This window comes from Odontesthes bonariensis, chromosome 12 (assembly GCF_027942865.1).
Source record: "Odontesthes bonariensis isolate fOdoBon6 chromosome 12, fOdoBon6.hap1, whole genome shotgun sequence".
NCBI classification, from domain to species: Eukaryota; Metazoa; Chordata; class Actinopteri; order Atheriniformes; family Atherinopsidae; genus Odontesthes; species Odontesthes bonariensis.
The window spans coordinates 21091197-21113586 of NC_134517.1; the positions used below are offsets into that span (position 1 = coordinate 21091197).

General features: G+C 41.1%; 1 protein-coding gene across 1 annotated transcript in view; it reads right to left on the minus strand.

The window, feature by feature from the left end:
* agps (alkylglycerone phosphate synthase) overlaps positions 1 to 18558 on the minus strand; it is a 28910-nt gene extending 10352 nt beyond the window's left edge. Inside the window, exons 1-14 of the mRNA XM_075479628.1 lie at positions 18318 to 18558; positions 15278 to 15367; positions 14183 to 14273; positions 13963 to 14083; positions 13770 to 13844; positions 12690 to 12761; positions 11564 to 11643; positions 10189 to 10269; positions 8849 to 8974; positions 8465 to 8573; positions 3763 to 3890; positions 3067 to 3118; positions 1561 to 1637; positions 1334 to 1446 (exon numbers count right to left, since the gene is read on the minus strand). Of these exons, the coding sequence (XP_075335743.1) occupies positions 1334 to 1446; positions 1561 to 1637; positions 3067 to 3118; positions 3763 to 3890; positions 8465 to 8573; positions 8849 to 8974; positions 10189 to 10269; positions 11564 to 11643; positions 12690 to 12761; positions 13770 to 13844; positions 13963 to 14083; positions 14183 to 14273; positions 15278 to 15367; positions 18318 to 18502 (1400 nt within the window). The 5' untranslated portion in view covers positions 18503 to 18558. The remainder of the gene's footprint in view (positions 1 to 1333; positions 1447 to 1560; positions 1638 to 3066; positions 3119 to 3762; positions 3891 to 8464; positions 8574 to 8848; positions 8975 to 10188; positions 10270 to 11563; positions 11644 to 12689; positions 12762 to 13769; positions 13845 to 13962; positions 14084 to 14182; positions 14274 to 15277; positions 15368 to 18317) is intronic.
* Between the last annotated feature and the right edge of the window lie 3832 nt (positions 18559 to 22390).

Sequence of the window (22390 nt, forward strand, 5' to 3'; positions counted from 1 at the left end):
AAACATTCCTCGCCAAAACCCATGCGAACTAATCCATCACTGACACTTTATCTGATGGGTGATTACGATTTCTTTGAAATAATGCAATTATGCAGAGGATGCTGCATGAAAGTGACAAGCTCCTTCAGCTTTAGTGACGTCCTACCACCCAGGGAAGCAGTCCAGCTACCTGGAAATCTGGGCATAGGGCCACACAGTAACACTAACAGTAATAGATAATGAATAGTCCTGATCCGGGAGGAAATCAGTTACATTGACTTATTGAAAGAGACTGGTTTCTTATATTCAGCAGAGTGATGGCTGAAATGGATCACAAATGGATGGATATGGGCTCTTGAATTGAATACATATTTAACTTACATTAAGATACAATTACAATGACGTACATTCTGCAAATCTCAGTGTTCAGTTTTTGTTAATAAAAAAAAAAAGAAAAGGCAAAAAAAGGCATTTTCATGCTCCCATAAACTTGCAGATGACAAACTTCTGAGGATGTTTTAAAACACTTGATAAAGCTTTCTTCTTCTTTTTTTTTAAACAAGGCACTTTATGGTTTATTGGATTAAGAGGAATATGCCCAAGCAAACAGAAGAGTGGGCTCAGAAAATAATTGAGTAATGATACACTTAAAAAATAAGAACAGTATATGAGTTGCTAATTATGTCCCTTTAATGTAATGACAGAAAACCAGAAAACGGGTGTTTAAAAGAACGCAAACTTTTGTTTCTTTAACCACCTTTTTTTATTTATTTTTTTTTATAAATCAAAGTAAAGCTTGGTTATTTTCTGAAAGCAAGATTACCTTTTAACATTTTCGACAAATGAAGTGTGGAAAGTAAATCCTGACCATAAGTAAGGTGTATGGCAAAAGATAGGGCGAACCCATCTGAGAGACTACTGCGCCGTTCTATAAGCTTTAAATCAGGTTAAAGATACTGGTTCCCTCTCAAGCTGGAAGTCCTCACTGATCTGTTTCATGATCAATCACATCAGCAGAGCACTACCCAGCTGTGTCCTCTTGCCCTACCCTGTCCTCAGGGGACTCTGCCCCACTATCACTGCCCAAACCACACTTTATTTGAAATTACAGGTGATCTGACAGAAGGACATCCACAGGTGATCCATCAATCCACAATGAGGGTAACTACTGAGCAGAAGACCTCAGTCTTTTGTTAAAAAAATAAATCCTTTTCGCTGCTTCCGCTTACTGACCGAGATCAGGAGAGCTTCACACCATGCTTAATGTTACACTAAATGACACTTTTCCGTGCTTAAACGGCCCACGATCTTTTCTCTTCTTGTTTCAAAAACAACAAAAAGAGCAAATACTCACCCAAATTTTGCAGCGATGTCATAAACTTGCTTCTCGTGCTGCAAAACCTTCTCGCGGTTTCCCTCAAACAGCAGAGTGGCCACACACAAGCGGTCCTGGTCAAACCCTTTGAACTGGAAATTAAAAACGCTCGCTTCAGTTTTCACGGAAAAACACCCGACAGCGCTCACTTGTAACTATCGTCATCGTCTTTCCTCGTTTATTTGATTTGATTTGTGATTATTAACCTTTGTGATGTAAAATTTCTTCAGCCCATCCAGAAAGGAAGTAAAAAGTGAGGATACTTGAGGCTTGAGGGCATGACCTGTGAACATATCAGAGAAGTTAGTTTTTAAAGGGTGGACTTCACAAACTGAAGCCACCTTTCCCCACATCAGACAAAGCATGACGCCATCCGCTTCCATCCTCCAGAATTCTGAGAGGCCAAGCGAGTCAGATTTATTTGGGGTTTCAAACTAAAGAAGGAAATATAAATGGCAACATTTGAATAACTTTATAACTGGCCAGTGGCTGCCATCGACAGCGACTATAAATCAGAGATTTTTTCCGAAGGGAAGTGGGGTTGACGCGGTGATATCCGTCTTCCTCACCCTCACTTTTTGATTTATTCCTGATCGGACGCACAAAAGCGCCTGCGGACAAGCGAAAATGAGGGGCTGGGGCCAATGGGATGGTTATCAATCACAGCAGGGAACTCATGGGTGATGTCACAGAGACTTAACAGTTCATTTATTTCCCCCCATGCTCAAGTCACTTCATCACTTAGTGTCCTAATTGTTTCTATTCCAAAATGTGATTGCAGGTCCTAAGGTCTCTCACAGCCATCATAGTAGTTAATTAATACTTAAAATCCAGAGAGACAAAGTTACACCTTACTCTTCTGCCTGCAATTTGGTTGCAGTTGTTTTTACACAGATTACCACATGCTGTTGTTCGTATGTATCAAGACAGGCAGTGCTAAATGGACCTGTAGTCTCAAACCCAAAACAACCTTTGAAAATATCAATTTACCGAACAGCCAGTATGATAAAATATAAGGAGGTAAAAAAAAAGGTGTCTCCAGTTTTAAGCATTGTAAAAAAAAAAAAAATAAATAAATAACAATACCGGTCACTTTATCTTTCCTACTTAACGCTAAGAAGTGCCTACACTGTGAAAAGTGGAAATATGGGAGAGATAATGAGATCCTCGGGGACCTGGGAACTTTACAGAGATCTCTGGCAATGCCAGAAGCATTCCAGCAAACCTCAAGTAACAACATCATAAAACTTCAACGCAACAACTACTTAATTTTTGCCAGGGTTATTTTTCATTGTGCCTCAAGTGTGTGTGTGTGTGTGTGTGTTTCTGCTGCAGAAATAATATTCAATTTAACAATCTGATGCTGGAGAAACCACACAAATATTTACTAACTGAAACATCAACTGAAAGATTGAGATTATGCAGTTTGAGAAAGAGTGTAATTATTTAAAACCCTGCCACGTGCCTCATGTTTCAAAGCTCTCTAATTAAAGCTGAAGGGTTACAAAAGGACTGAAAACGAGGGAGTAAAAAGGAAAAAAAAAAAAAAAACACTCCCTGGAAATGAAAACCAGGTCAACTCAAGTCCTACTTGTACAGTGAGGAGTCACCATAAGACATCTGTCACTTAAAACAAGAGTCATGTTCACCCAAAGAAAGGATTCCAGCAGTGACAGACCGGGCTTTAATGTGAATGATCACACAAAACTTACCAAATTTAAATTGTTCATTATCCATGAGACGTATAGATGCTGGAGCACACCTCTGGGGGATAAAGAAAAAAAACAAACAAACAAAGGTTTGTCCGTGTTAGTTTGAAACAAAGTTCCTGCACAAAAAAGTCAGAATTACAACAATTAACCGAGCCAAAATAAAGCAAACCCATATTATTAGTATAAAGATTAGATTTTGGATACTTGTTGGATGTCACAATTGTATGGTCTAAAGACCCCAAGCCACTTACTTAGGTACCATGAGAAATACATAAGGTTCTCTGTTTAGGTTGTGACAAAAGAAAAGGAATGGAGAAATGAAACTGCTCCCATTGTGTGAATTTACTAATGATGTTGGATATGCATAAAAAATAAGTCCATCCTGGTGCTCATAAGCGTCCAACTAAACAGTTGAGGGCTTGGTGTGTTTAAGCTGCGAGGTAATGGTTGTAAATCGTGAACCTACTATATACCACTAACAGACACAAATTACTCTCAATAAAGGGCTTAAATGAGATTAGAAAATACGAGACGACTTTGACTTTCAAGGATGTTGTAACTGTAAACACTTTCTGCTGTGTCTGTACACCCGGCACATAGATCTGAGTATTAAATGGGGGAAGAGTTGAAAACAAAAAAAAAAAAACATCCAAGTCTCATTCTCAAGAGTGCGTTAAGCACAGATGAACTTGATACCTGTTTGGCAACCTCTCGAAGACAGGCGACTCCCTGCTCAAAGCTGGGGAACACCACTGAGCCGTATTTCTGATACTCTGGCATGGGACGGATCTTCATTGTTACCTCGGTAACCACACCCAGGGTTCCTGTGGAAAACCACCGAGATTTTGAGAAGAACAAAAAGAAGTCTATCATTTCCCACAATTTACATGACCCCACGTCTCTCAGAGTTGGGCTTAAAGAGCTTTTAAAAAGGGCTCTGGTGCACATCCTGAGGGTCAAGTGGGTGACCTCGGTCTCACGTTTCATAGTAGATCTGGTTTTCAACCCCACACCGGGGGGACAACTAAGATTTATCCGTGTAGGAGCAAGAGGAAATAAAGCAGGGCACTATCAAAGGCACCAAGGCCAACAGCAGCAACACTTACACAGGTACAAGGAAACCTCTGGCTGACATTACGACCCCCTCAAAACTGTCAACCATTAGTGGCTGCTGCTGAAGGACTCACGTTGCTCGTTTGAAGAGCATCAACTCTCCTTAACTCTCCTCCACCATCTACTCCGTTTGGTGCAGAATTTTCGGTTTAAATTTTGAGACCCTACATTTGTTTTTCTATGATGAAGTACTAATAATCGAGCCATTATGAACAGCTGGCACTTGTGAATGACTTGTGTAGCTAATGAAAAATATCCAAAACAACTCCTGCCAACTGTTACGATCTATTTCACACTTTTGGACTGTGAGTGTATCACTACCAGATGAATTGCTGTGTGGGTTGTGTACGTCATTCGGGAAATTGGTTTTATTTCCAGCCCTGGCAGAAAGGAAAATGTGGATCATTTATCAGCGACGCGGAGAGCACATTTATACGGCACTTAAAAAAAAAAAAAAGAATCATTGTGTCAGTTCTGCCAAAGCTGGACTTTTTAAAATGCATATATGTTTGTCTAACTGACATGGTCTGAAATCAAAACTATCAAACTAACACTCAGAGGTAATTATCGTGGAATCGCTCGAATAGATTTAAATGGAACTAAACTGCACATCCTCCAAAGCTCTGTCTCTTTGTGTCTTTTGGTAAAAACAGTGAAGTGTAAGTGTAAATTTATACAGCCACAATCCCAACAAATCTGTTTTTTTTTCACATGGCTTTCGTCTTTCTTTTGTCTGATGCCTTAAAGTGCCAAAGACTGGGACTGAAAAGCGGCCCCACTAAGCCTCTTAAAGCTTCCCCGGGCTGTTACTCTGCTCTAATAAAATCCGGATTTTATAACCTCATAGCTTCATCCGACAAAAATCACAATTCAGGTAACTTAAAGACGATGTCTGTGCAGTGACTTTGGCTATAATTACATGGACAACGATCTCCCACAGAGAAAGTTAGAAGCAGCAGAATGTCTTCAACTCTTTCCCCTTACTTGCGTGAGCTTTCGTCGGGTGGGTTTAATCTCCCGCAGAAGACATGCATGTAAGGTGAAGTGGCAATTGTAAATTGCCCTAAAGTGAGTGTAAATAAGCATGTTTGTCTCTGTCCAGAATATACCCCGCCTCAAACCCCATGTCAGCTGGGATAGCCTCCATGACTCCCTGTAGGATGAAACTTGTGGAGTTTGTGTGGACAGAAAATTAATCTTTGCTGATAATTCTAGCACTATTTTTAGCCTCTCAGACGAGAGGATTTGCTGCTTTATGTCACAGTAAACTGAAAATATTAACAGAAACCATTTGATGGAGTCCGATAAGATTTAATAAACATTTTTAACAATTTCTAGACATTTAACAGCCCCAGGAAGTCCTCTATATTCAATCTTTGTAAACCAAACCTTTTGCTTTGCTCCTAAAGCCAAGACCAACTGCTTTATGTACGAATCCCTCGTGAACATCACTATTGTCCATTAGGAGTCTTCATCAGCCAGTTCTGGTTTTTACTGAGCCCTCTTATGTATCACTACATGCCACACGCTGCTCTATCGTGGCCCGCTGGAAAACACAGTCTCACCCGAGAAATGACTCCTCCTCCCCAACGGCATGCAGGAGGAGCCACTGAACAAGAGAGCAACTGGAATTTGGAGAAAGGGAGATGGAGGAGCTAGACATTAACATAGTGAAGGAGGGTGAGAATGAGGGAAAAAAGGTAATAAGAACACCGGCATCAGAGAAACTCGGTGCCACGGAACAGTGCTGAGCAGCTTAAGCCATCTTTACTATTTGCCGTATCTATTGACAAATTTCATTCGGAGCATTAGCATTTGTGTTCTGGAAACTATTCACAACATTAAGTAACAAAGATTTATGTATTTTGAAAAAAAACCCCACAAAACTGAGTAGAAACATTTACCACAGTGAAACCGAACAGAATCAATCATTTCTAGATAAGCATTAGTTGGCTGCACATTAAATTATCTGCTGCTGAAAGGAGTTGAAAAGGCAGAGGGATTATCACTGATCCCTCCAATCATTCCTTACGCCGGTTGAATCAAGAAGAAAGGACTACTTTGCATTCAGGCTACTTCAAGGTCAGGGAGATAGATAGACCCTGTTGTTGTGCAGAGAATGAGAAGCTTGAGGTTCCACAGCAATTTCTAATAAAATTGATGTGTTAGACTTAACATGCAGAGCATAGTTGAGGGCTTTTAATGTGGCGCTTTGCTGTTGTTGGTGTGGCCTACTGTCAGGCTGCAGGTTCCTAGGTTGAGGAGGTAGATCATTTTAATGAGACCATGTGGTAGGGTGACCTACTTGTTCCACTGTTAGTCCTCCCAGATGAGCATGAACTCCCAGAGATGTGTGGTCCCGTCCTATCTCTGCTTTGTCCTCTGAAACCCAGCAGCAAGCTCATCTTTGATCGTATTAATCCGGACTGGTTTCTTCTTAAAGCTCAGCGTTTGAGATATGGTGCGGCTTACAAAAAGTGCTTTGCAAAGAGTACGCACTTGGGCATTCTGATATTAGACTATTCTTTTCAAAAACTCTTGTGGAAGGCGTCCGTGTTTACTTCACAATGTTTTCAGGTGAGCAGCAGTTCTGATCAAACATAAAGCAGCCCTACGAACAAAATAAAACAAAATAAAACAACCTTTGCCAGCATATATGTCTCCTCCTTTACAAACTGAACAGATTTTTGTGAAGAAACCCCTTTGGATTTTCAGTGGACTTGTTACATGGGCTGCCCCTTCACTTTACAATACAGCAGATCCATCTTTAACGCTCTAGAACTATGGATGCACACTATAATAGCAGCTGATACATAATTGGTCAGTCTATGAAACAATTATTGTTATTGTTCAAGTCCATTGCTCTTTAAATTGTCCACAAATGGGAAACTTAAGTTGGCAGTATCGCCATCATCCTTTCTCTACTGATTCACATTTCGGTCACGTAACTGAAGCTATGTGAACGGCCAACTCCAAAGACTTAAACATCATTCAGGAGTGCAAACATTTTGTTCACAGGATCATTAGCCATTCGCTCTCAGAGTCATACTGTCAGGACTGCACACACATGACGCCAACATCATCTCTGAATTATGGCAACTGGTAACCAAAACATGAAGCCTGATCGTGAGCACGTTTTCTAAGCTGGCAACTTCAAAGGGGCTTATATGTAAACCAGCAGAGTCAAGTCACCACCTTTCAAGACTTGCATTGAACTAAATAAAATAAACAAAGACTTAAAGGCGGGGTAGGGGATCTTTTTCTGGAACATTTTTTTACATATTGCTTGAAATACTCTTCACACCCCCATTGCAACCAATTAATTAAAAGTTTTGACACAAATATGAAAAGTTTTAGTGGCCTCTAGAACGTACAATCTAGGAAAAACAGTATCCAATCATTGTGAACGGACCGTTCACAATGATTGGATTCTGATGCCGTCTATCAAACTGCAATCTGCTCCTCCCTCCCCCTCCTCCCCCCCTGTGCGCGTACCCTGCTCCGTGAACGAATTACGTGTCCAGAAGCTTGGCAGGAAGCTAAACTAGAGCCAGCTTGGCTAGCACCTAGCATTATTAAACGTATAGTTAGCATAAACTAAATACTAAATACTAAATACGGCAACGATCGATGCTTGCTGTCAGAACAGCGCTCGTGCACCTTCGTGCGCGTTCATGTACTCTAGAGGCGTGCCTTCGGGGGGAAAGTGAAGAAAAGGGTTGGGACTTTTTACCGGTGTATTTTCAAAATGCAGCTTCGCTGGACTCAAAATCCAGGATCTCCTACCCTACCTTTAATGACCAAATTTATTTAAAAAAAAATCTTCATTTTTATCTTATTTACTGATCTGGCAGTGAAATCACATACAATGAGCACAAATTGAGAGTTCTGCTGCAATCCCAGCCCAGCCAGGGAGCATATTGCTGAGCTTTGTTGGGCCAATATAAAGTTTGTATCCGCAGCTGTTTAACATAGCGATGCCAAGAGTCGCTGAACCCCCTCATTATGTACGGGGAACTCGGCATATGGCAGTATTCTCTGTGGGCATTCACAAGGACAGGGCACTGCAGATGGGGTGCAGCGGACACTTGCTGGTTCCTCACCAACACCCCCTCCATATCTGCTTTAAACCACTGCTAGTTAATATGTAAGCGGCGCAGACCTTGAGAGCTGTCCTGATGTTACCGTTTTATCAGAAAGGCCCACATGCTCAAAAACCCACACGAGCACGCGAGTCTACACGACTGTGCTTGCATAGTGCGGTGTGCTGAAAGAGTGAGCAAACCTTCTGAGCCCATGATGAAGTGGTGGATATCTGGCCCCATGGACATGCGTGGCCCCTGACAGCTCTTTTCAATCACCCCTCGTGGAGTTACCATCTTTATGTGGATAACCTATCGAGTGACAACACAGCAAAATAACAAACAATGGTATCATTTCCTTTTGCAGACATACTACTTCCAGAAAAATCTCAATTTGGATAAGAGCATGCTTGCAAAATGTGTACATTTCATAACCGATACCACTGCATTTTAGAGGCGTTCGTAAAGTCTACAAAACTTTAGCTGATAACTTTCCCTCTAATTGCTGTGCAGTAACTTGTGAGCCCTCACATTTGGTGTATGGATCAAACAAGCAGGGAAGTTAAAGGGAGGGGGATGTGACTCACCAGGTCCTCAATGTTGCCATAGATGTTCTTCTTCATGCCTGATGCTCTCGTTGCTACCCAGCCCCCCAGGGAGCTGAACTCCATGGAGTCTGGCTCATGTCCTGTACAGTAGCCGCTCTCATTAAGCTGAGATTAAAAAAAGAAAAGAAAAAAGGACAGACAGCGTGTGTTTGTTGTGGTGTTTAAAAATGAACCAAAAATGTTTGGAAAACTCTGATGTTGTAAACCCGCAAGAATGTTTTAATAACAAGCAAAAAAGAAAGAGCAAACAAAAGGGGAAAAAAATAATTGCAGCTCTGCTGCTGCTTTTCATTGCTTTAGTTATACTGCAATGTAAAAAAAAAAAAAAAAAAAACTGAAGTTTTATAGCACTGCAGATTTTTTACAACAGCTTAAAATAAACCAAGTGGAAGGAGAACAAAACATCTGGAAGTGGGGATCGGTGCATTATTTGCACAGTGTCAAATATCAGTCAGAGTGTATTACTGTCGTATGTAAAATAATGGCAGTGAGCTCGAGTGAACTCCAGTGTTCACCTCCAGCTGACAAACCTTAGTGTTAAGAACATCAGTTAACAGCAATAACAGAATCCTTTCCATGTTTTATGAAAACTTGTGAGTTACACGGGAAACACATAAGACTATTGTGATGTAATAATGCTGCACAACCCCGTCCACTGCACAAAATACCACAGAGAACTTTGTTACGGCCAACATGTCCATTACAGCGTACCTCTTAGATTATCTGAAAGAAAAAGACCTTTTGAGAAGAAAAATTGTTCAGATGCCCTGTCCCTAAGGCTTTGAGAAGGGTGTACGGGTCATCAGAAGCACATTAATTCTACTCAAGGCAGCATTATTTTTGAGAGATTGCATCTTTTGGCAAAACGCTCAACAATAATGATACTAAAGACTTTAAAGTACGAGAACAATGCCCCCCAGAAGCACAAGGGTAAGGCAGGCCTCGTTTTACCACACACTCCTCTGGAAGGCAGTTTATAATTCAGACCCATCTGGTCTATCAACTCGGCCCCGTCTAAATGCAGAGGTGGAGTCTGCTTTAGATGCAGCTCACGCATTCCTCCACATCAAACGCCCGCTCCCTCTCCATTTTTCTGAATTAGCTTGATGGGGCCATCTGCTCATGACCACCATCTCACTCTCTAATCTCCCCCCATTCAGCACTGTACTCCCATCTCAAACTCTTACCCAAACCCTGTTCGATAGACTGAGCAAAGAGGAGCAAGGTGACTGAGCATGCAGAGCCAGCATAGGAATAGTCATACTGTCCGATTGCCGGCAGTCAGTGCGATTCACTGAAAATGGATGAGCGGTGCTTACCAATCTCTCAAGATCCTGACCGACAATGCCAGCCTCCACGTGTGCAGTTAAATTCTTCTCGTCGATCCACAGAATGCGGTTCTGTAAAATGAACACAAACACGTGACAGAGGAAGTCATAAACACTGTAATTTAATGCCTTACGGCTAAAAGAAACTAAAGATGCTGCCCAATGCTGCTTTGTTTGAGTAGAGCAATACCACAGGTTTGATGTAAGTTATGAGATCTCACTGTGAAGGCCATCTATCATCGTGCAATTAATCTAAACTCTAAGTCTGTGTGCATCTGTTTAAGGAGACAGTCCCTTTACACTAACCTCAGAACACAAAGAATTTATTTGGGTAATTGCGTGCAGAGGAGCTACAGGATGGAGATTACAGTCATTTTACATGAGGTTAACATCCAATTCCAAATATATTCCTCTTCTTTAGTCCACAGAGCACGTGGCTTTCCCCTATCTGCAGGAAGTCATGTCATACCTGCCATCAATTATTCTCCAGAGGTAATAAACTTTATGTTCCCATCACATTGCTCCTTTCATGTGTTTCCATTGGAGCCACTTCACCTCTGACCTCCGACTTAGAAAACTGGTCACTTATGTCCATGGCATCAAACTCAATGACCGGTAAGGCTAGCAGCATCCGGACAGCTTGTATATCACCTACATGTGGGCCTGGATCAAAGGGCTGTAGTGTACTGTTGAGCATTTTATATTCCAGCCAATGAAACATCATCATAGTTACGGAGAACAACCTTCTATTAAAATTAATGGATGATGCAACACTTGGGTTGTGTCTCAATACACACAAGCAGATACAGCAATTCTTGCTTTGGCAGCAATTTAAACATCTCTGTGTTACTCAAGTTTTGAATATAATGACACTGCATTTATACAAAACAGAAACATTTTTGGTAAATTCTCACTGTTGTAATGTAGAAACAACAAATTGTTTTGCAGGATAAATAAAAAATTATTTAAACGATGATAATATATCTCTGTGGGCTGTTACGTCAATTGGCTGCAACAGTATTTTGAATGTTAAGTACATAGCATTTGGTGAAAAAAACAAAAATGTGCTTTGAATTGAGTTTTGGGAGACCACTACTGCCAAAACTGGTTTTCTGTTCTCCACTTATAAAGAGAGAAAAAAAAAGAAAAGAAAAAAAATCAATGAACTGAGTCTCATTAAATAGGTCAATAAATGGAGACACTCACAGCGATAAGCACAGAAAGCTTCTGTGAAATTACAGTTCCAACTGACAAACAGAGAACTCAAAGCTTGCTTTATCCAAAAAAAGTGCTAAGACAGTGTCATAGTGTGTTAAAGTAACTCCAATGTCACCTATCCTCATGTACAACGAGGATGTTTACATACCATCTGTGAGGTATCCAAAGAGACAATGGATCGAGTTTCCTCTGGGGGGCACTCTAGGGCACTAGAGACACTAGTCCCACCTAAGAGAGAAAAACAACAGTTAGAAGAGACCTCTTTTTTTCCCTAGCACACATTTTGACTCGTCACAGTGAGGGAAGCTCAGGTGGAATTAATGACGGCTCGGTTTCATTAAGAGCCCCAGGAAGCCATGACCGTGATCCACAATCAAAATGTCACGACAGGAGTTACTATGGAAAAGCTTTTCCATAGGGTTTGATGTTTTCAACACAAACACACTCCTGTGCCAGCATGTGACGCAATAGTTGAAGAGTTTAAAGGCCACGTGAATGCTGCAATGTGTCTACGATGCGGACTGAAAACTGAAGCTCCCAAAGATTTCAGAATTTTACTCAAATAAACTTATATTTTAAACCATTTACCTAGAACTTGCTTCAAAGACGACATAAAACACTGCTATGTTTGCATAGTTTGGCCTCTCTCGTTAAAGCGAATACGCTCATATTCATCAAACTAGAAAGGTACAAAGTAAAGCGGTACATAAAATGATCATTTCAGCCCCCCCAAAAAACAGTGGGGAGGCTGCAGGATGTAAGTAACTCATTCTATGGGTGTAACTTATAGTATTCTTCTGCAAGACCTGATGCATCAGGATAAAACTGCAGAAATGAGTGACTTATTAATGACGAGTTTTTCGCATGAATCTCCGCAAACTGGCCCAGACAAGATAACTTCCTTTAACCATCATGGAATGTTTTAATAGAAAAGCGTAACAAGAGACAGTGGCATTGCCAGGCCAAAAAAAAAAAAAAAAAAAGGGATAACATATGTGCTGCAAATATTTGACAAGTTTGGGACGGTAGCCCAGCAGATTGCTTGATATAATTTTTCATTTCCAAGCAACATAACAAACACAGCAGTGTGGCAACCTTTGCACAGTATAGCATAACCTTATTTCTGATTTACTAATTAGAATTCAATCACAAGCACAGGATGGGGATGAACCATAATAAACCCACGATCATGAAATGGAAAAACACAAGTGTCCAGAACATGTACGGTGTGAAAGCTAATCGGGATGATCGAAGCTTTTGATCCTACGACTCACCTCCGTACGGCATCAAACAAACATTGTGTTTGCACGCCAGCTCCACAATTTTCGCTACATCATTGTGACAGTCTGAAAAACACGGAACATCAGTTTTAATAAACCTGGCAAACATAAATATAATAAACATTTAGTAAATGCCACAAAAAACACCCATACAATATATATATATAGAGAGATGAATTGTGTGTGAGCCACATATAAATATACTGTAGATCGTTTGAGCCATTAGAGCACAGGGAAAAGCAGAAAGGCTGGGTAGCTTTTGATTTTGCCTGGGGCCTTCCTCAGCCAGAGTCAGACTGCGTGAAGCTCTGCTCTCTTGGGTGGGATGTGCTGGATCAATACAGATGTATTTTAACCAATCACTGGGCCCACATCCATTCACGCTGGAGAGGTGAGTGAGTGGGAAGAGCAGCAATACCCACCCACATGGACGTGCTTGACTGGCCTCAAGTGCTTTACGAGGCAGTGAGAAATGCTTACATTCTAGCGCATTTTTTATTTTTTTTTCTTCATCCAATTAAATATACAGCTTTTGCCAACAGATTACAACCCAACAACCCGAGCATCCACTTAAAATACACAGTTTGACTTTGAGGGACAACTGAGGAATGCAAATTATGGATCGAAAATGTTTATTATACACAGTAAATGAGTGTATTTGCCAGGTTGCGAAAGTTCAAATTCGGTGCCAGCGTGGACGAGAATATGCCTACAGTTGCTTGGTGATTTGCTGCCCATTTGGGAGATTGCTAATCAAGTTTCAACCATCAGTCAACACTCATTTGCATGATAAAATAGTACCAGCCATAACAAGAGAAAACCAATCTCAGAATCATAATTCATGGGTGTACTGTGCAGGGCCAGACTGTGGAGTATAGGGTGTCACCCATCCTCCCCCTGACGCTTCTTATTAAGCTTCCACTCATACATATTAATATCCCTGCCTCTGCAGAGATTAACCCTTTAAATCATCTAAGCCAGTGGGAGGATCAGTGATGCTACGTGGGAGGAGAAAAACAGATCGGTTTGGGGGGAGGGGGGGGATCACAGCAACAACACAGCTTCTGAACTCACTCGGCCAAACCACCATATCTGGAATGCGACCAATTTTCCCCTCTCTCAGAGCAAAGATCTCATGCAAGCAGTGGCCTGCAAGAAAACACACACATGCTAATTAGACATAAACTCCTTAATGCTAAACATAGGCCGACGCAGGCTGCAACATTTTTAAATTTTACACCGTATATGCAATTGATTTTTGCCTTACCGTGAGCACGAAACACCCGATCTTCTGCATCGTGAGCGAAGGGAATACCTGTGGATTTCAGCTCTTCCACGAAGGCCTCATTTAGAATGGGAGGCGGCACAGCACTGCTGCTCAGAATGGGCTGAATCAAACCAAACAAAAACAGAAACATTGTGGTTTCAAGTGCTGCATACTCCCATTTACTGAAAAACACAACGACAAAAACATGATTTTCACTCACTACTGCGGGAGTTTTATGCTGCAAATTGGCACCAAACGTGCTTTCGAACCAATCTTTGAGTCCAGGAATGACCATACCACTCAGCCTATACCTGGATGAGAAATGAGAACATTTTAACTGAAAAAATCTTGAGTAGAGTATGAAGTCCAGTGAGGCCATTAGACAGAGGAGCAGCGACAAGGCTGCTCCTGTGATCGCTCTCACTGTCTCTTGCATAATTGAGCTGCTGGTAAAGCCAGCGTATCAGGGAGCTGCCTTTGTCCAAGACACAGTGAAACACAAAGAATAATGAAAAACCCTTTGTGACAATGAGCAATAAGAAACAGAACACCATCTATTCACCCCAGCAATGGCTGCTGGCTAAAATGCAGGTATGCTTTTACTTGGCAGGGCATGGAGCAGTTTGTAGCAAGTGCTTGAACAGGAGGAAACCATTTGCTATGCAACATCCTGCTTAGCTAATTACTCAAAGTACATCCTCATGCATACCGTGCCCGTTCCCAGTGTCCGTGTTGACTACAAAAAACATCAACCACCTACGGCTCTGCTCATATCATGGAAGGCAAAGTCAAGATGTGGAAGAGGCTATTCTTTCCGTTTGAAACTGGAGAAGACTGAAGATAACAGGCTTTGTTTCTGAACACCTGCAGGCAGTCAAATTACGTATTTACTCCTCCTGTACTCTGTAAATTTCTAATTTTTTCCAACACCCTAAAATTATTCAATTCTGAACAGATGGGAAAGTTGTTCCTGTCAAATGAGCATTAACAGCATTCAGAAAGGCTGAAAAATCACAACCGGCGACCTTCTCAGATGACAAGGCACAGTTCAAATGCCAACCACTAGGTGGCAGAAGCACCACATTGTTGTGAGCGTAGGAAGGAGACAGCAAATGATTTCAAAAGCTGGGTTCAAAGTCGTGGCTGTGAAAGAGATCAATGCACAATTCCTGCCTCAAGTCACACCAACAGAATGAATCCTGAGGCTTAATGCAGTCCCTAAAACAAGACTAAAGGGAGTGAATGTAATTGATATCTCTAAATCACCAACTGATACAAGTGAGCAGTGCCTTGGAGCAATGTGTGAAATTGTTACCTTTTGCCAGTAAATTCTGCTTGGCCTTTCTTATTGAAAAGGAATTTTGAATCGCTGTATCCCCAGCCGTTCCATTTCATAATCTCCTGCCTGTGGAAAAACAAATATTGGCACAGATTAGGACAGCAACTTGTACTCTTAAGTTTAGACATGAAATATCAGAGGGGGTTACAAAAACACGTGAAGGTTATTTCTGAGTGATAGATACTAATGTTGCCAGCGCAGTCCCTCTGAGTTCATACGGGAAAGCTCTTCCTGAAAATCGCAATCTTCATATTGATATTTGAATCTCCAGAAATGTTGGAAATCACAGAGAAAATTTACAAGTCTCCAATTTGTATTCATCAATGGATGACCTCACTCAGAGCTGACAGATCTACAGAGTGGGAGGCTGCTGGCATGCGCACCTACAATATTCCCAGGTTGCCCATCAAACCAAAACACTTTGCACACAGTCAAATAGCATATCCATCAACAGAGGAAGTTGTCGGAGCGGTGAGCCATTCTCGTCTAAAGCGTTAACCTACTTTACATGTATTGCAAATGCCGTCAATTCTTATCTGCACTTATTTTAAGTAGGGCTCTGTTCTTCGCTGCACAAAGAGAAACCACACTGGGAGGAAGCTATCTTATTTTGACGGTGTTCCCACAACATGGCCGGGCTTTGCTGTGAAAATAGGACGCGTTGTTTTCTCAAACAAATGCAGTTCTTGCTACGGCTAAGGGCCATATCACTGTATTTGCTATCAAAGCTAAAGCTTCATTATCTTCGCTTCATTATTCCTGCACAGTTCAGATCACAAGCACGGTTCTGTTTAAGGGCACAGCAGTAAGAAGTCTTAAAAAATAAAAATAAAAAAAAGCATCTGTTGCATGTTTGTCCATCTGGAAGCAAGGTCTGTCCTCTGGTGCTCCTCTTTTTTTCTCCCCTTAAGAAGTTTTAATTTGGAAAGTTTTGTCATATGCAATATTTTATCTGAGAATAAAGGATGCCAGGTGTTGTGCAGATAGTGAAGCAAATGAGTGATTAATCATTCTCAGACATATAAATCAACTTGGCATGAGCTAACTAGATACAGCATAAAGGAATGTGAACAAATGGAGCTCAGCCATTTCACAAAGACAAATATATATATATATGGATGGATAAACTCTGCATATAAGTTGTGAATAAGGTTCCTGAATCTTACAATGAGCTTAGCTAAAGATATTTCATCAGTGACTGCACAAACATCTAATCTGTTGGCGTTTATTGCCATACAAAACAACAGCACAAAACTGGATTTATTAATTAATTACCATTGTTTTTTTGTATTAGACCACTGGAATTCAGCAAGTGCATTTAATAAGCTGGTTGGTAAATGTATAGTCTACATTATTGGTTGCTTTTCATCCAAATGATGAATTAGGTGATTAGAATGGGAACTTGGCAGGTGCATCCTCCGATAAGTCCAATGCCCTATTTCACAGTTTTATCCTGATCTGCAGCAAAACGTAACACTCGCTTCCTTTGCCCGTGCTCCATCTCTCCACTTAATTCTATGAAATGTGGCTCGGTAGTTCTAGCACATTCTTGCTGTTAGGACACATACCTTCACCTCAACCTTTGCCTTGGCGGAGGAAACATCCAATTAACACTGCATCAGTGGTGGTGTATGACGCATGCTTCGACTACAAAACGTACTACAACTGAAGATCTCACACAACCTGCCAATCAGGAATTACGCTTGACAGCATTTCAGAAGCTATGTCTAAAAGGAAACACTGGGAATGTCGGCAAAAACCGCAGGGAGGCTCAACTGAGTAGGTGTATGTGGCGAATCACATAATAAACAGTGAGAAATGGTCATTTTATTAGGGATGTGGGAAAGCACAATAAAACAAAAGAGAGAGGCAAAGAGCTTCCTGACACCTGTATGCATTTGGGCATAATGGTACTATTAAGTACAATAGCTTTAAGTGAGTCCATAAGGTGGTCAGGTAACAATGCCTTGTGAAATTCTGTAACTACGCTGCTTCAATGACACTGATAAACCAATGCCGCCCTTTGTTCAACTGTTCACAGTTCTGTTTAGTCTTTTCCTGTTTTGTCTGTTCCATCTTCTTCTGAACTGTCAAGTTAACGCTTGAATAAAACAGATGGGTCTAGAAGACATCATATTTTCCAATACCATTCTTATAATGAATCCACCATAACCAGATGTTAATGCGTGTGGGCGCTTCCTCCAGGAGTAACTGCTATTATCTCAGACTGACGCTAGATGTCAGCAATTATGGTGGCATTTCCTCAGAAGGAACTGAGCAGGCAATAGGTTGAAAGTCAGGCCACCAACTGTCCTGACCAATCAGAACAGCAGAGGAGACAGAAGTTTCATTGTTGCGCTGCATCAACTGTTGTTGCTGTATAATTATACGCGATTTATTTATTTTTGATCCTCCAAGTGTGTCTGTATATAAAGGATCTGATCCAAGCGATTCATCCGCAAAGCGTATCTAATAAACAAATTGAGTATGTTACTGCAAGAAATAAATCACACAGCACGGTAGCTACAGATAGTGGGTGATGAAAAGGATGAATGATACATTCGACTAAATGTAGCTTACGTAAAATTCAGCCACTTCGACTATCGACTTTGGGCATCACAAAATGCCAGAACAGCAAACATGCCAACACTTGTGTTAGGCTTTTACGTACTAACTGACAGTGACAATGTCTCGTGAGACTAATTAAGCTATGTGTCACAGGTTACATGACGAGCTAACTTTGGGAAAGTCGACCAAACCAAACTCCTAGCCGCACCCACTCCATAGCAAATGAATGGCTACTCTGTAGCCGAGTGACGTTAGCTAGCAAGCTAACTAATATCCGATTTAACAACATTTAGTAGCGTTTTTAATGTCTAGAGGAGAAGTGACAGCTAGCTTGTCACTGTAACCCGACTGGCTTCCTTCAAACTGTAATGCCCTGCTGTTTGACTGAACAACTAGTAAAAGCCCCTGAGAATGAACTGTAGTCCACCACTCCATCACAGCCTTGTACCTCCTCCTGGGCACCGTCTTCCCCTCGCTGGAGACATCTGGTTTGCTCCCTTGGGCTTTGCACTCCGCGGCTCGGATAGCTGTTTCACCCTCCACCGGTCTCTGTAAATGTCCGGCAATTACGCTCAGTCTGTGCTGTGCAGTCCGTTGACTGTCGGAGCTGCCGCCGTTGCTGTTGGACGCCATGCTGCTTCCGTGTTTGTGAGGGGAGGGAGCGGATCCGCGAGCGGCTCCACGAGCGGCTGTCAGAGGTCAACACAGAAAGTGCGCTGCCTTCACCGACTGTAGGAAATGTCGCATCCAAGCCACAGGAATTACATTGAGGTGAAAATGTTCACGAGTGCAAATATGTTCAGCTGCCAGGTTTAGAGACAGAGAACAGTGGTGGGATTTTTAGCATGATTTAAAAGTAATAACCAATAGTAACACCGAGGTTGTACGTGGTGTGTATCAGCCGTTAGACCAGATTAGAGCTGAAATTTAAAGGTCAGTCAACCGAGGTGTCAAATCATCTTACAAAGGAAATGCCAAACTTAGCAACTAAGTACTTTTTTGTTTGTTTTACATGGTACTACACTACATCTCTTATTAAAAAGAAAAAATTGTTAATCAATCAGTAATAAGAATATAGCACAAATACAGCCCTTTATCATTTAATTTCTGGTCCAAAGGCCCAAGAGATCTGGGAGCCCCTGCTCTGAGCTAATACAAAACATTCCACATAGAAAGACAATGACTTTCTAAGGAATCAACACAACCACAGTGATACACACAATTGCCTCAAAGATACACACAATACCAAAGTAAGAGGAACTTAGAAGAGAGGGGGCTATGTTTATGCCCGGGGGTCTGCCTCAAGTGTGCAAGTTATGGGATTGGTTTATGTTTATAGTTTTATGCCAGAATAAACATAAGAGGAAGGCACTTCTGCCTATAATTATTGCAGAGTACATAATTAAAGCATTAAAAGTGACTTTTTTTCTTTTCTTTCTCCTTTCAAATTAAAATATTGCAGTTACACAACTGACACGTTTCCTTTTGGCGAGTTAACGACATGCACTGAACGCACCATTTAATACGTTTCCCAGCATACCTTGCAACGAAGGACCGGTTGCATATGCGCCACTCATTGTAGACTGGAATTGCAATTACACTCAGTTTACAGTTGACTTAAAAGATTTACTGTATGGATTACTCCAATAGTTTTTATCAAGTTAATGAAATTAATGTTTTGCAGGGAAAGTTTAGTCAGTGGAAACTGACTCAGCTGGGAGCAATGCAGGATAACAGAAACATACAGCTTATCAAACCTGAAATAAGTTTATTTGACTTTATTGTTGCAGCATTACTACAGTGTAAAAACATGAAAGTGAAATGGTTCTAGAAACAGTAACTTGAAACAGTGTTTACCCTCCTGCCTCACCTCCACTCAGTCACCTGACCAGCGTGACTAGTGCTTCCATATGGCACAAAGCCTAGCTCTTAGAGTAATATTTTTTACACATGGTAAGAATGCAAAACTGATGAGTTACAGCGCTGTGGAACACAAATTAAACCATAGTACTCTTTGTTTTTTTAAAGAAGGGCAGAAAATTGACTGTTAGAAATGTCTTAAACAGAGAGAAACTTTATTCAATAGAACAACCATCTATAAAAAGAATTATTGCGTCATGCTGGGGATTGATGTGTCCAGATGTTTGCAGCTTAATTTCCCACGGGTTAAAGTATTAACTCCCAAAACAAAGTTCTGTAATGCACTGACTGCAGGCAATTAGAGTCTAAGTGTATCACAGAACTTTATTTGGAAAGCCACAGTGCCACCTCACAGGTTTGTCCTTGTGTGGAACCTTATCCTCCTCATGGCAAAACGCTCCTTCCTTAAAGAAGAAAAAAAAAAGCAGGGGGGAAAAAATAAATTAAAAAAAGGACAGACATGTTAACCGCGTTAACTACAGCACCTAATGTATAACCAACAAAGAAAACAGCCGGCTTCATTTGGACGCTATAGTACAATATGCAGCTCAGTGCTTTAAGAACTGGGCCCATTGCTGTTAGGTGGGACTTCTCCAGAGTCACACAGACAAAGCCAGCCAGGTGGATTCTCACACAGCTCTAAGGAAATAATTAATTGGCGTAATATCATTTGGTTAAGTGCAGAGCTTGATCCAGAAGTAAACCCTCCCCCAAAATATGATCCTTAGTTACTTACCTTCTCAAGCTGGACCATCTGGTTGCAAAGTTAACATATCAACCAACCTCTGACTTGACGAACATGTTTGAAGTTTACACTTTGGGTGGTATCTTTTTAAGGGTTTCTAAACTCCTATGCCAAGGTGTCATCAATTCAACCTGTTGAGCTTCGAAAAACTTTCTGAACTAAACAGGCCAAGGATATGGAGCCATTTGCTAAACAATGCAGATAGATATGACAGCCACAATGACATCAAAGAAGGCCATCTGACTTCCAGGAGTTATATCAGTTTTATGATAGTTGGGAAACATGGCATTTTATCCGCAATCAACTGACAACAACTTCAGCCAAGCAAAATAATAGACACAAAACAAATGGTGTCAGGTCCAAACCACAATATTGACAATGATATTCCAATGAAGTGATACAATAAAGACACGGTATGTTCTTCTAGTCATACTGTACCTGATATAGGTAGACGCAAAGGAGCAGCTGCAATCCAACACGAGGGGAAAACAGTCTAGAGTACCAAAAAGCAGAAAGCGAGCTAAGGACATTGCAGGCCGAGGCTGTAGATTGACAGTGCAAACGGCTGTTTTAATTGCGGTTGATGTCCGTCTGCGGACTTGCAGCGCTCTGATCGTAAGGTGACTACCGCCGCTTTTACCTTTTCTTGCCCAGAGCTGTGCAGTTCACTATATGCAGCTGGAAGAATGTCGACGTGGAGCTGCCAAACGTGAACGCGTGTTCATGTCATGAGCGCGCACGAGGGAGAGAAGGGGAAAAAAAAAAAAAAAAAAAAAGGCTTTTTAGAGTAATTTCACGCAGTGGCACAGTGAGCTGCACTTTAGTGCGAACTTCTTCACACATGGGTGTTCGAGCCAGGACTAAGTCTGTCCTACTACCCTGACATATTTCTAAAGCTACTCAATAAGTCTTGATAAGACTCTTTACGCAGATGAGTCAAAGGGATTCAAATGTATTTGACTGCAACGATCGTCACTATATGTTGCCGTTAACATCCATCTTAAATGGTGCAGAAGCGACTATTGCCACACTATTTAAAGTCTACCATAAAGGCAAAGCCTTCTTGGAAGTCTCTCCTGTCCACCAGCGTTGAATGTCGCGTCCTTTCATTTGGAAAAAAAGAAAAAGAAAATAAATTTGCTGCCAGATTGCAGTATAAAAATACCATGGTAAAAAGGAAAAAATTAAAGATTCAAATAGTTTTTATGGATAATTTCTTATTCAGGACATCTGCTATGTTATCATTGTTGATGTTAAGGTGCTATCTTATTGTTGTAGTTCCTCAGTGTAGAGTCACAATTTACTATAGAGTTGTTCTAGATGACCTTAATCTAGATAACTACAGCGCCAGGGATGTTGAAAGTATGCAGACAGCATGCTGAGCTGGTAATACCAACAGTTATTTAATGCTGCAATGACAACACTCAAAGTATATAGGGTGCTTTAGTGAAAGCTGTATTAGCAAAAATATTCAGAAGAAATGTGAAGTTTTTGACCCCTTTGCTGTGATATTTTTGCAATGATATAATCTAGCCATTGGAAGTTAGACATATTTCACTTACTTTTAATCGTGTTTCAAGGAAAACCCAAGCTGCAGCTACAGATGCCAGTGGCATGCAGTGTCACTGAAAGTAGCAGGAATCAGAATTACTTACAGTACTCAAAATGACTCTTTGTAGTCAAATGCTGCACAGCAGTGAATCATATTCTAAACTGTGTGCTTCATCTATATACCTGAGTAACATTCTACTGAACATATATATATAACCAAATTCAGTTAAACGTATGCTCCATTATGAATAGATGGGTACATTCTGTCCCTATGCCAGTGGTGGAAAGCAATCAAAAGTACTTTA